The 13839-nt window shown below is 34.8% G+C and overlaps 1 protein-coding gene across 3 annotated transcripts; it reads right to left on the bottom strand.

Annotated features, from left to right (window-relative positions):
* Positions 1-7432: 7432 nt before the first annotated feature.
* On the bottom strand, positions 7433-13497 carry LOC101891448 (alpha-(1,6)-fucosyltransferase). Of its 3 annotated transcripts, XM_020035408.2 has the most exons (5): positions 13239-13497; positions 12938-13104; positions 11889-12340; positions 10098-10976; positions 7433-8369 (listed from the first exon to the last, which is right to left on the bottom strand). In XM_020035408.2, the coding sequence occupies exons 3-5, from the start codon at positions 12119-12121 to the stop codon at positions 7730-7732; spliced, it is 1752 nt and encodes a 583-aa protein (XP_019890967.2). In that variant the 5' UTR covers positions 12122-12340; positions 12938-13104; positions 13239-13497; the 3' UTR covers positions 7433-7729. The 3 variants fall into 3 exon arrangements, with proteins under 3 accessions (XP_019890967.2, XP_005179639.2, XP_019890968.2); XM_005179582.4 differs by lacking the exon at positions 12938-13104; XM_020035409.2 differs by lacking the exons at positions 12938-13104; positions 13239-13497 and adding an exon at positions 12405-12872.
* Positions 13498-13839: the final 342 nt, after the last annotated feature.

Raw genomic sequence — 13839 nt, 5'->3', positions numbered from 1 at the left:
TTTGTATCTCATACCATCGCTCGTTACCGTGATACTGGTAGCGTAGCCCGACTTCAAGGAAGTGGACGGAAGAAAACAGCAACATCCGCAGAAATGGTTCGAAAACTAAAAAAGCGACTTGATCGAAACCGACTTGGTCGAAAAATGGCTCGTGAGCTAAACATATCGCAATATTCCATTCGGCAAATATTGAAAAATGAGCCATTGAAATTCCAAAAAGTGCAAGAACTTACACCGCAACAGAAATAAAATAGACTCAAAAGAGCTAAAGAGTTGCTGGCCTGGTGAACTGCCGAATTTGGTTTTCTCCGATGAGAAAACATTCATTGTCCAGCAGTTTGCAAATAAACAAAATGATCGTGTTTACTTGCCAAAAAGGTCAGCTGAAAATGTGCACCTTCGGTTGGCCACCAGAACTCAAGCGCCGGCCATGGTGACAGTGTGGGCCGCCATAACAGCCGATGGTGGCTCTCCGCTCGTATTAATCGACCGTGGCATCAGAATAAATGCCGAATATTATTGCTAAAATATTCTGGAGGGTGTATTAAAGCCTTGGTTACGCAAACATTTTGTCCGCAGACCGTGGACATTCCAACAGGACTCAGCACAATCGCACTCAGCACGCACCACCCAAGAATGATTACAAAATTAGGTTCCTCGCTTCATTTCCAGCGCACAATGGCCACCAAATTCTCTGGATACCAATGCGTTGGACTATTATGTCTGGAGTATTTTGGAAAGCCGATCACCTCAAGGGAATGGGCCAAAATACCGCAGAGCAACATTTGGGCAGCGTGTGACGGTTTCATTGGCCGTTTGAAGGCCCTGATTCGAGCCAAAGGTGACCAATTCGAACAAATCTAAACTTATTCTAAAATTTAATGCTATTTCCGACATATTTTGCTTTCATTCGATAAAATTAAAAAAAAATAAATAAAATTATGGCGTTTGACTTCGTTACAGTTTTTTATCTCACCCTGTATACCTTCGTATATATCATTTACAATTTTGACTCATTCCTTTGTTAGCTTACATTAAAAATGACGGAACACAATTTTCAGACATTGTTAACAAACACATTTTAGATTCTAGTCTTAAATTAAGGATGTGTTATAAATATAACTTTGTAAATAGTTCTAAATTTAATACAAACATTAAATTGCACTATGCATATTGGATCAAAAGGAAAAAAATTAAAAATGCAATTAAAAATTCTCAGTTAACTTACTTATAACATTCCTAATTAAAATAGTGTAGCGAAAAAAAATCTTCATATGATCTTCATTATTTCTCTGTAGTATAAAATATTAACTTGTGTTCTCAAATAATTACCCAAAAATATTGTGCTTATTGTTCAATACTCTACAACTTTTTTTTATAAAAATACAAAAAAATGCTTATCTAAAAATGGTTTATTTTGTTAATCAATGACCAATAAAAAAGGGGGACAATGTCTGTGCGTATGTGTGATGAAAAATGAAAACAATGCATAGCATGTTTATGTAATATTCATAAAAATCTTAATTCGGCATGATTGCAATAAATTGAAACAAAGTCACATTGAAAACCGATTGTAATGTGAAAAAAACAACAATTCTCTAAAAATATTATACATTGCATTTTTAGTATTTTTTCAATACAACGATAAATTGCAAAGAAATTAAAATTAAAAGTCAAAGTTTGTATCTGTTTCATACAAGTATGAGATGCGTCAAAGAAGTATGCACAGTTTGTGAAAAAAGTTATACAAAGTTGTTGTTGTAGCTTCAATATTTTCTCCAAATCTGTGAAATGCTGAAAATGAGTCTGAGACAAACCTTGAAACAATTTTTTTTTGTTCTGAACGATAAATTCGGATTTATTTATCAAAATTGGTTAAACAATATTAAACAAGTGGGATCAATATTCATTGTAATTTTGAGACATAAAACAAAACAGTTCTACATTAAATTTAATAAATCCATTTTTTCCTTTATTTAAGTGAAGGTCATTTGATAATTATACCCTACAACACTATGTGTTGGGGGTATTATAAGTTTGATTGGGCCAAAAATTATGTAACATCTCGAAATATTGGTTTCCCATATAGGAAAGTACATATGGATCTTCCTATCTCCCCAAGCTTAGTCGATCAAGCTATGTATGTCCGTCCGTCCGTCCATGTTGATTAGTAATCGCTCTACAGGTCGCAATTATGGCCCGATCCCCGAAATTTTGCATGCTGGTGGGGTTATGGACAGAATAGAAGTCTATTGATTTTAGAGATGATCGCATAATATTTAATGATTTTGCGGTTGCTCTACAGGTCACAATTATAAACCAATCGACCCGAAAGTTAGCATGGGCCCAGAGCTTAGGACTGGGCAGAGGCCCTCCAATTTGTATGGTCATCGGGCAATATTTAGTGGATGAAATAGACGATAACATTTATGTTAAATAAAAGTCAAATTTTCCATTGAACCACGAATAACCACGGAAAGGTCAATTCAGACCGTTACGAAGATGCCGATAGTAAATATATCGGACATATATAGCGATATATATACAATGTGTATATACCAAAGAAAGGGATGTTAGCTAGAATGCGTATATCACAAGAATGACTGGGCCGATTTTATCAAATTTTGTCAATTCAGAATGCCCTCTTGGCTTTGACTTTTACTTATAATATTGAAGTGAATTTTTTTTATATTTTTTCACCTTACATCACGGGTTGGGGTATTATATACAGATTGCAATTATCGTCTGATCCCCACGAACATTTTCCCAAGGGTAGGGTTAGGCTCAGAAGGGTATTGTAGTCCGCAATTTAGGGGTTGAAATGGACCAACAACAAAAAATGTTCCTGATTTGCAGCCGTTATAAAGGTCACAAATAGAAACCAAAGGACACAAAATCTCACATGAAGTTAGAGTTTATGACAACGAGTAGAATGGACCACTACTTTTGTGTGAAACAAACTTTTCCATACTACCAAAACGCTGAAAATAACTTGCTGGTGAAATCCAAAATATATAAATCGCAAACTTCTGACTTTTTATGCTGATGTCATTGCCGAATATAGCCAAATATCGAAAACAAGCAAGTGATATAGATCAGTCTAAATTTGGAGACACACAGAGGCCTCCTGCATTTGGAGATAATCGCAAAATATTTAGGGGTTCAAATGAACCATTGGATCATTGGGTTATATTTAGCTGTAACTAACAGCAGGACCGAGTGCGTAAATATTGGGCAAATGTGTAAGGTAATATCTGGACAGTGCTCTATGATATAATTTCAAAAGCACAATCTTCCAAAATGGATTTGGACATAAGGGGACTTCTACCATATTGTAGTGTTGTAGGGTATCACATGGTCGGCCCGCACTACTATAACCTTTGCTTATTTATTTATTATTTTGTTCTGAACGAAAAAATCCGGAAGTAAAGCAATTTCCTGTCATAAGTTGCAGTACCCAAACACGAAATTTGATACAATTTCGATGAATAATATAGCTTTTCTGTCCCATGATGTAGTACCCATTAGGAATCTCAAATTTTAAATTTGAAACATTTCCGGTGGAAAGTGCGACACAAATCATATAAAAATCGAATATCTGGGGGTACAGTTATATGGAGACTATACAAAAATATAGACCAATATTGACAGTTCCATGCAAGGATGTTTCATACATAATGGGAAAACATGTGGGCAATTTTCAGCAGATTCGGGATGTGACTAAAAAACATTCAAACGCTATATCAAAACGTGGACTGATAAGCCCATTTTATATGCCAAATGTCCTGCAGACCTAACACACATCTGAGAAAAATTTTATCAACCTATTTCATTTCGTTCGGAAGCTAGAGTATTTTCCACAGACGGACACACAAACAGGCGGACGAAACTCGCTAAATCGCTTCTTACGCTGATCAAGAGTATATATTTCGAGGTGTGACAAACGGTGTGACAAACTTAATATACCCTCAATATGTGTGTTTAAAAATTTTAACATTTAGTACTGATCATGACTCGGAACTTTTGCACAAATTTTTGCAATATACAAAACTTGTTTATGAGGGGCCTATGTATATAAGACCTACTCTGCGTTTTCTACAGATAAAAAATCTTTGTATCTTCTAAAAATAGAAACCCTTAATGGGTCTTTTTTTTATATTTTGTGGTTAGAATTCCTTTTATATTGACTCCTATTGATAAATGATTTTCCATAAGTTTTTACAAACATAACACTTCCAATATTTTTTAAGGGTAATTTAACCGTAACCGCAGCTTTTCCCTATCTCATCAACTGTTGTGGTCCCCAAAAGTTTGAGGTGTAGGTGTCCGAAAAAATAATGTAGGATCAATAAAACTTCATATTTAAGGTCAAAATAGTCAAACGCAATTTCTTTTATAATTTTTTCTCGAGTTCTGAGTTCTGTTAAAAATTGTAAGGAATTACAGCAACAATATGAGCTTTCTAAGAAGAATATTTAAAGGTCAAAATTGCAAGAAAAAAAGTACAACTCCTACACTACGCAGATATATATAAATCATAACCATAGATAATATTTTAAAAAAATTTGGCCTTCGACACACTCTATATGCTTTATTGGGACATTTTTCTTTTGTATGGTCAGATACAAGTACTTCTTCAACTGATTTCGTTTACAAATATTTAAGGTTAGAATTACGAGTTTTATATATGGTGGAATGTATTTAAAAATAAAAACAGTCAATACAATTATATGTATTTTTGATCCAATTGCTATAAACATGCTATGCATAAACTATTGCATGTATTAAATAAAAAGATTTGCTACAAAATTTAGTTAGGAATTACTTCTGTAAACCAAAAAACAACATATTAAAAAAGTTTTGTAATTCATATTGCGGTGGCAATCCGAAATATGTAATAGAACCTCAATGAGGGAAACCTAACAGACGTTCACTTCACATGATGGATAAACAAATCGTTTATTTTATATTGGATAGAAAAGAGAGAAGAGAGTTTTACACGTACGCTTCTAATATAGGGAACATTTTAAATTCACGTTCAAAATACAAATGCAAAACACAGTTAAGCTCGTTCAACCCAGCCAAATACCCTGCAATTACTAAAACATGGATCTGTTCAGTCAAATTCTCTTTGATAATAGGTGGTACCCATTACGAACTTCAAATATCAAATTTGGAGCAATTCGCTTTAAAAATGTGGCTAAAATTATGAGAATATGAAGTATTCGGAGGTACCGTTATATGGTGGCAATAGGAAAACCTACATATGAACTTTTCTGTCAGAGAATATGGTGCCTATTAAGAACTTCTATTACACTGTAAAACACAAACAATTATTAGCGGGAAAATACAGCAGATTATGAAAGTAGAACTAAAAATAGAAGGCACGTGTATCGGCCTTTTGAAAGTTTACATCGCAAAGTCACCTAAATGGAGGAGGCAAGTTCCCCTGCTCTTACTCTTTTTTTAACTTTCGGATAAATTTGAGATATGTAATTTCTTCGGCAAATTGCAAATAAAACCAGTGAAGAACGGCTTAAAGTCGGGCGTGGCCGACTTTATGATACCCTACACCACTTTGCTTATTTAGTAGAGCTCCACATAACAATTAAAAGTTTTTATAGGAGAATCCAATCATACACACTATGATTAAAAAAATATAATTTAAAGTTCAAAGGACTAAATATGCCGAAGCATTTGTATCTTTTAAATTCGGATATCCATTGAATTCGGATAAATTCAGATATATATGGAAGCTATATCCAAATCTGAACCGATCTCGATATTTCTGAGCTGTATTTGATATATTTCCCTAAATATTGTTGTTACGGAGTGCATATTACGGCTGTGGGTAACATATATAACAAATCGTATGAACAATATATATGGGAGCTGTAGCTATATCTGAACCGATCTTCACCAAATTTGACATACCAGCTTATAGACTCAATTCGGTCGTAAGTGCCAAATTCCATTAAATTTGGGCAATTATTAGACTTTTGGTGCACAATAAAAGGTAAATAGTACGAAGTTATATATGGGAGCTATATCCAAATCTTACCCGATAACATTTAGCAAATGTATTTCTGAGCTGTATTTGAAATATATTCCCAAATATTGTTGTTACAGAGAGCATATTACGGCTGCGGATGACAAAAATAGCAAATCCGATAAACAATATATATGGAAGCTATAGCTATATCTGAACCGATTTCGATCAAATTTGGCACACTTTTTTCAGGTCTAATTTGGTTGTATGTGCAAAATTCCAAAACAAGCCAAAAATATGATAAGCTCAAACGAAAACTGCTGTCTTTCCTTTACATCCAGCGAAATTGGTCGACCTATCCAAAGTCTTGAATCAGGCGGCATTTCAATAGGAATGTTAAAGGAGCTTTGTGTAAAAGGCTAGGTTAGTTGGTTGTGTGTGCAAAATTCCAAAACAAGCCAAAAATATGATAAGCTCAAACGAAAACTGATGTCTTTCCTTTACATCCAGCGAAATTGGTCGACCTATCCAAAGTCTTGAATCGGGCTGCATTTCAATAGGAATGTTAAAGGAGCTTTGTGTAAAAGGCTAGGTTTACATCACCAGATTTCTAGAATCATGAAAAGCCACATTTAGGGTGGTGGTGAAGCCAGTTAGCTCTGATATCAATAGAGAATCAAAATTATTTCGATGAGCTACATAGTAATTAACATACGACACCAAACTTTCACTACTTCGAAGGTATAATCCGTTTACACTAGTATTTTTTTAAATATAATGCCATGTTTACGTTAGAACTTTTTGTAGGGTTAACCTACTTTGAGAGGATTTATTTGAAGTAAAAATAATGGATATGACAATTTGAATCCAAACCCAGTGGGTTAACCCTCATATATATAAACGTACTATAAAATAGAAAAACATTTTCCCAACTTCCATGTTGTTGCCCTTGTTTTCAAAATTAGACAAATTTTTTCTCATTTTTCATTAAACGTGTTTTTGCCAAGAAGCATATTTTGTATACATATACATATATTTTCTGGAAACTAGGTTTAGAATTGTTGAAAAGGACACAATCCAATTCACTTTCATTTCATGACAATTGCCCACCAAACAAATATGTAATTACTTCTTCGTTTAATATTCCATTGATGACACAATTTATGTATTTTTTGAAGAAACTTTTATCAAAAAAGAGAACTCCAAAAGAAATGCAATACAAAACAATAAATTTAAGTAGATGATTCATTGATGTATTCGAGTTGGGAGGTCAATTAAATGTAGTCTAAAAAAATAATACATATAAAGTTTACCTAATACAATTTACAATACAGAAGAGCGTGGCATTTAATATCAATTTGAAATCCAATGAGATTCATTCTAAGATTTATAAAAATATATATAAAATATATCCAAAATAAATTAATAAATATTTAGAAAAGGTAGAAAAGTTAAAGCAATTTTTTTCAAATTACTCTCTATAATATAGGAATTATAGTTACAAGGATGGATTTGATGGTGCCTTAAACATGATCTACATAGACATAAACAAAAAACACAGACAAAAACGAAAAACACAATTGCGAAAAATTATATACTTATTTACATCGAAAAAGGAAAGTAAATAATACAACAAAACGAGCAACAGCTCTTTTTGTTTGTCTCTTAAAGGAAACCCTAAATAGACCTGAAATTTCTTGTTGTTGTGTTCTAAAATAAATAAATTAAAAAGAAGACTATTTACACATTCGGATAAGTTGGCAATTTGGCCGTTTCCACTTTATCGACAACTTTAAACGATGGGAACAGGCCAACTTGATTGGTGCGCGTATTTTTCCCCTTCGAAAAACCATCCCAGTGATTGCCAGCAACACCTACCAAATCTCCGGGTTTCAAATGCAATTCATCATGATTTCTAGCCTTGTGCGGTATTACAACTTGTCGATTATGTTGATTTTGTCCGCCATAATAGTAAATATCGTCCAGCGATTTAAAACGATGTCCTGCATCGGGATATAGGGTCTGCATTATTTCATATGCCACCCGGCACACTTGTGAACTGAAGGTGCACACTAAATAATCAGATATCGATAATAGATGTATGTCTAAGATAATGCCATTGAGGCCGGTATCTGTGTATCGCGTAGAGACAGCTGCCATTCGTGCCACCTCGGCATCGCCAATTATCTCGTATTGTGGATATTTTTTACGTGCCTCGTCAATAACTCGTGCATCATCGGATGCCAAAAATATACGTCGTGTCATACTCGTACCGTTGATTTCTTGTGTCAAATAGTAATCCTCTACATGTGTCATGTATTCGTCAATGCTGTGAAAAGCCGCCTCTGTACCTACCTTATCGGTTCGTCGAACATGAACTCTGAAACGGAGAAGAAAAAATAAAAGTTAGGTTCATTACTAATTTACAAATTATGTATTCCTTATTATAACGTATATATGTCTCCGATGTATAGACTTTTTTTATACCCTCCTACATAGTACTCCGTTTCCGGAACTTTGTAACACCTCGAAATATACATTTTAGACCTCGAAATATACATTTTGGACCCCACAAAGTATATATATTCTTGAGCAGCATAAATTCTATGTCAATGTAGCGATTTCCTTCCGTCTGTAGAAATTACTTTAGCTTCCGAACGAAATGAAGTAGGTTAATACAATTTTAGTCAAATGTATATTATGTCTGGTATTGAAAATAGCCATGTAGGTCCACGTTTTGGTATTGGTACCTCCCGATATTCGGTATTTTGATGATTTTAGCGACATTATTTACCGGAATTCTCTCAAATTTGGTATTTGAAGTTCGTAGTGGATGCTACACCCCATGATAGGATATTGTCTGTGCAGGTCCACGACTTCGTATAGCTCCCATATACCGGAACCTCCCGATATTCGGTATATTGAAGATTTTAGCGACATTATTTACCGGAATTAGTTCAAATTTGGTATTTGAAGTTCGCAAAGGCTAATACAGAAAATTGTCTGTGCAGGTCGACGTCTTCGTGTAGCTCCCATATAACAGTACCTCCCTATATTCGATATTTTATTGATTTTAGAGACATTATTCCCCGGAATTGTTTCAAATTTGGCATTTGAAGTTCGTAAAGAATATTACATCCTATGACAGAAAATTGTCTGTGCAGGTCCACGTCTTCGTATAGCCCCCATATTACGGTACCTCCCTATGTTCGGTATTTTGATGATTTAGCGACATTATTCATCCTTTTTTTTTTTTGAAATTTGGTATTTGAAGTTCGTAATGGATACTGCAGCATAAGGCAGAAAATTGTCTGTGCAGGTCCACATTTTGGTATAGCCACCATATAAAAATACCTCCCTATATTGATGATTTTAACTACATTATACACCGATTTTTTTCAAGTTTCGCATTTAATAGCTTATGACAAAAGTTGCTTATGTAGGTCCACATTATTATTATTATTATTATTATTTTTTTTTTTTTTTTTTTTTTTGAAAATTGCCAAACTCGTTCCATATGGTGGAGGGTATTCAAAGTTCAGCCAACGGAACTTACAGCTTTTTACTTGTTTTAATTGGATGCGATTTTTGGTTTTTTAGACAATGGTTTTGTTCACGGTTCGGTTCAAAATCGGATTCCATGGAATGCAAGTCTATTCTAAATAGTGGGCGCAATATTCTGATTGTGAACAGAATACGTTCAAAACGAGATCGAGAAATAGAACGTTAAGTTTAGCTGATTGAATCATTGGATATCCATAATTTAGTTTAGATATTGATTTTATCAATGAGATATTGATTTTATCTGCTCAAGACTAGAAAGATCCGACCCTTCTATCTATTAAGTCACTATTTTTAAAGCATTTTTGTTGATTTTACTTCCTACTCCTAAGGAAAGTTATTGAGATTACTACCACTAAATTATCTTTGTAACTTTAATGTAAATCTTCAGTCTAGCATCGAGCTAAATTTAGACCCCGTATATGAAATTATACCAAACAAATTTAAAACATTATTATTCAGGGATGATTTTTGAAACATAGTTGATGATATTCAAATCGACATTATCTTATTTCAAAATATTGGTATTCAAAATCTTGAAACTTACCCAACAATAGGTTTCTTCCAACCCAATTTTGCCATACTATTTTCCAAAAATTCCTGTGTTCCCTTCTGTGGCCGTAGTAAATATTTCAAAAACTGTCCAACCCACCAAACAATGGGTTCACTGTGCAAACGTTTCAAACGAAATGAAATATCCTCAGGTATGGCAAGTGGTAGATAAGGTGGTCTTGGCATTAGCGAATCAATAATAGGCAATACAACAACTTGCGATTCCGGCCTACCCGGCCAATTGTTGGCTCTAGCCGGTCCAATGTCAAGGCAAGAATCAGATACCGGTTGAAATACCTCCTCCCAGCCACCTTTGTGATAACGCCAACCTTTCGATTTTAATATCAATGTACGTTCCGTAGCATATGCGACTATGAAACAATAAACGGCATGATGCAGTTGACACCCATAGCCACAGCCTTTATTCAATTTGCACACCAATTTCTTGGCCTTCCCGCAATCGGGTGGATTTTGTAAGTAACGAAGACGTCGCTGCACCAGATCACTTAAATCTTTAGCCTCCTGATGTCGCCATGCCTCATAGCCGTCCAATTGATGTAGACGTTCCATATCGCTTAGCAGCGAACGTTTGTGTTCTGCTCCCATTATTAAAACACTATTTATATCTTCTTTCATATTGGGATCAACTTGTTTGCGAATCTTTCCCAATTCATTGCTAAAGAAATTCCATATTTCTGCAATATTTGTTTGTATTCTCCTTCGCAGCAGTTCATACTCCAGTGTGGGTTCATTCGATGGACTCCCAAATGGTACCGGAGAGTCTTGTTTTGATTCTATGCCCAGGGGATTCTTTATATTATATTCCAATTTTTGTATAAGCCTCTGCGCTGATTGTTTGTCCACGCGATCATCGCTGTAACAACAAGATTTAGAAGAATTCCAGTTAATAAATATTTACAAATAAGAAATGCTTTTATTTTTAGTCAACGCGCAATCATGGAGATTTAAAAATGAGTCAATCGACTCATTTTTTTAAGAAACAAGTAAAGAAGCTGTAAGTTCGGCCGGGCCGATCTTTGAATACCCTCCACCACTTTTGGCAATTTTCAAACAAATTAAAATAAAATCCGTTAAAAATTCTGTTAAAATCTCAAAAATACCGAATTTAGCCGTTATATTTGGGTCTATACGACGACGTGGACCTGTATAGGCAACTTTTGTCATAAACCAATACAATACTCAAATGCGAAACTTGAATAAAAAAATTCGGAGAACAATGTAGCTAAAATCATCAAAATACCGAATATAGGAATGTATTGGGGCTATGCGAAGACGTGGACCTGCATAGGCAACTTTTGTCATAAACCAATACAATACTCAAATGCGAAACTTGAATAAAAAAATTCGGAGAACAATGTAGCTAAAATCATCAAAATACCGAATATAGGAATGTATTGGGGCTATACGAAGACGTGGACCTGCACAGACAATTTTCTGTCATAGACTGTAGTATCCACTACGAACATCAAACGCCAAATTACAAACAACTCCGATGAATAATGTCGCTAAAATCATAAAAATACCGAATATCGGGGGGTACTGTTATATGGGGGACTATAAGAAGAAGTTGACCTAACAATATGGGGGCTATACGAAGACGTGGACCTGCACAGACCAAATTCTGTCATGGGCTGTAGTACCCATTACGAACTTCAAATACCAAATTTGAAACATTTCCGGTGAATCCGTATCATTTATATACGAAATAGAGTCAAAATAATATTAAAAATAGTCACAAAATTAAATCCATAAATAAAATACTCACTTCAATAGGGTATCAATCATTTCTTGTAATTCCTGATTTCGTTGACGTGATGCCTCCAGCAATTGCAGAGCTTGATTAATTCGCTTAGATGTGTTATCAGGTTCCTCGGTAGATGGTGGATTTAATTTGGTCACAAAAATGTAGACGAGAAAAGCCCAGGCTAAACAGAATATGATGAGGGCTCGGACCCATGTGTTCGATGAGGTACCAAAAAACTGACGCAGCAATGACATTTTGATAATATTGCATATACTTTCCTTCTGACGGTGTGTGTGTGTGTGTTGGTAATGCTTATTGAATAGTTTGTAAATTATATCGATTAAATGATGCGGGCAATGTTTTTGTCGTGATTTGGGGTGGCAGTAATTGACAAAATTCTTTACCCCTCTTTATCTTTTCTTAAAAATACTGTAACCAAAATTGCATATGAAAAAGCCTCCGTTATCTTTTATCTGCAAAACAAAAAAACAGTAGGTAGTATAGTAAAAAACAAACCAAACAAACAGTTAGTTGTACTTTATAAATGATGTGTCGTTACGCTTAGATTAATTTTTAGCACAAAATCTAACATCAACAACGAAAAAAATGTCAATTAAAATGTGCGCTTAATTGTTGTTGCCGTTGCTGTTCTCTGTTAAAGCTGCAAAACGAAATCTTTGTTTTAGTTTTCATCCCCTTGGCTCGTAAACTATTACACGATTAATACACTATGAATATGGGTCTGTGAGTAGGAGGCAGGCAGTGTTTAACTGATAACATTGCACAAAACGCCTCTGATTTTGTTCTCAATCTGTGTGGAATGTAAACAATGTTTTGCTGATCGCCACTCTAATTGGTTCTTTATTTTCTGGTGTCGAGCTCTCAATGTTTCCTGCTTAGAAACACAATTGGAGGTAATGACGGTTTCGTATACAATGGGGACGGGGTTATGGGGTTGTATTAATTTTTACAAAGCATGTCACATCAAGACGGCGGTACATAAAATCGCATAAATAACAACAATTTTGGATACAACATGAGAAACATTTCAAAAGATAAGAAATACGTACCTACTTCCCCAAAAAAGTAATTTCAAGGTCTTGTGGTTCGAACTTAAATTTGGGAGAAACGCAAAATGCTCAAATCCAATAATGTTGATGATTAGGAATGGCAAAACAACTTAGCTATTTTCAGGAACCCTCATTTCACATCATTCCCCATGCATGGACAATCACGACTATGCCATTCAAATAATGTGTAGGGTGTTTTTGTGAATTTTCCGCAATGTAAATAAAAAAATGCTCACGCACACACTCGTACAAACAAATAAACAAATCAGAATCATTTTGAGAGCAACGCAAACCGACTTACCACAAAAAAATGCCACAAATCACAAGTTGTTCATCCATCCACCAGCAGCCGAATACTTCATAATTTTGTACGTTATTTCATTCAATTTTTTCCAAGTTATTAGATTTGTTTAGCTTTGCACAATTTCCCTGTTATGCATCATCGTATTTCATTCATAAATTTATTTATTTTCACTGAATTTCTTTTCTCAATCTTCTGACACTCTTTTGACGTTTTCATTCGCCATCTTGGCAGAGGGCGAAGCCGATGTGAAATTCCCGGCGGCGGCGGCTAAGCACAAAAAAGTCGGTATATGTGTCAAAGAAATGCGGAGCGTTGGAAACAAAAATGAAAAACGTCCCAACGAAACGAATATGAAGGCCACAAAGGAATACCCGATAAAAAATAAACAGTAAACAAAATTGCTTACAGCCAGTTTTTGTTTACGAATGAGGGTGGAGCATAATGGTCGATAGCCCGCTACTCAATCAGCTGGGAAAGTAGGGGTAGGTAGGCATGACAAACAATAAATTATACTATACAGGGTGAGATAAAAAAAACTTCAACAAAGTCAAACGCCATAATTTTTTTAATTTAATTGAATGAAAGCAAAAAATGTCGG

Source organism: Musca domestica, unplaced genomic scaffold, assembly GCF_030504385.1.
Source record: "Musca domestica strain aabys unplaced genomic scaffold, Musca_domestica.polishedcontigs.V.1.1 49, whole genome shotgun sequence".
In the NCBI taxonomy this organism is placed as follows: domain Eukaryota; kingdom Metazoa; phylum Arthropoda; class Insecta; order Diptera; family Muscidae; genus Musca; species Musca domestica.
The sequence above is the reverse complement of the archived record's forward strand: the minus strand, read 5'-3'. Positions and strand labels throughout refer to the sequence as shown.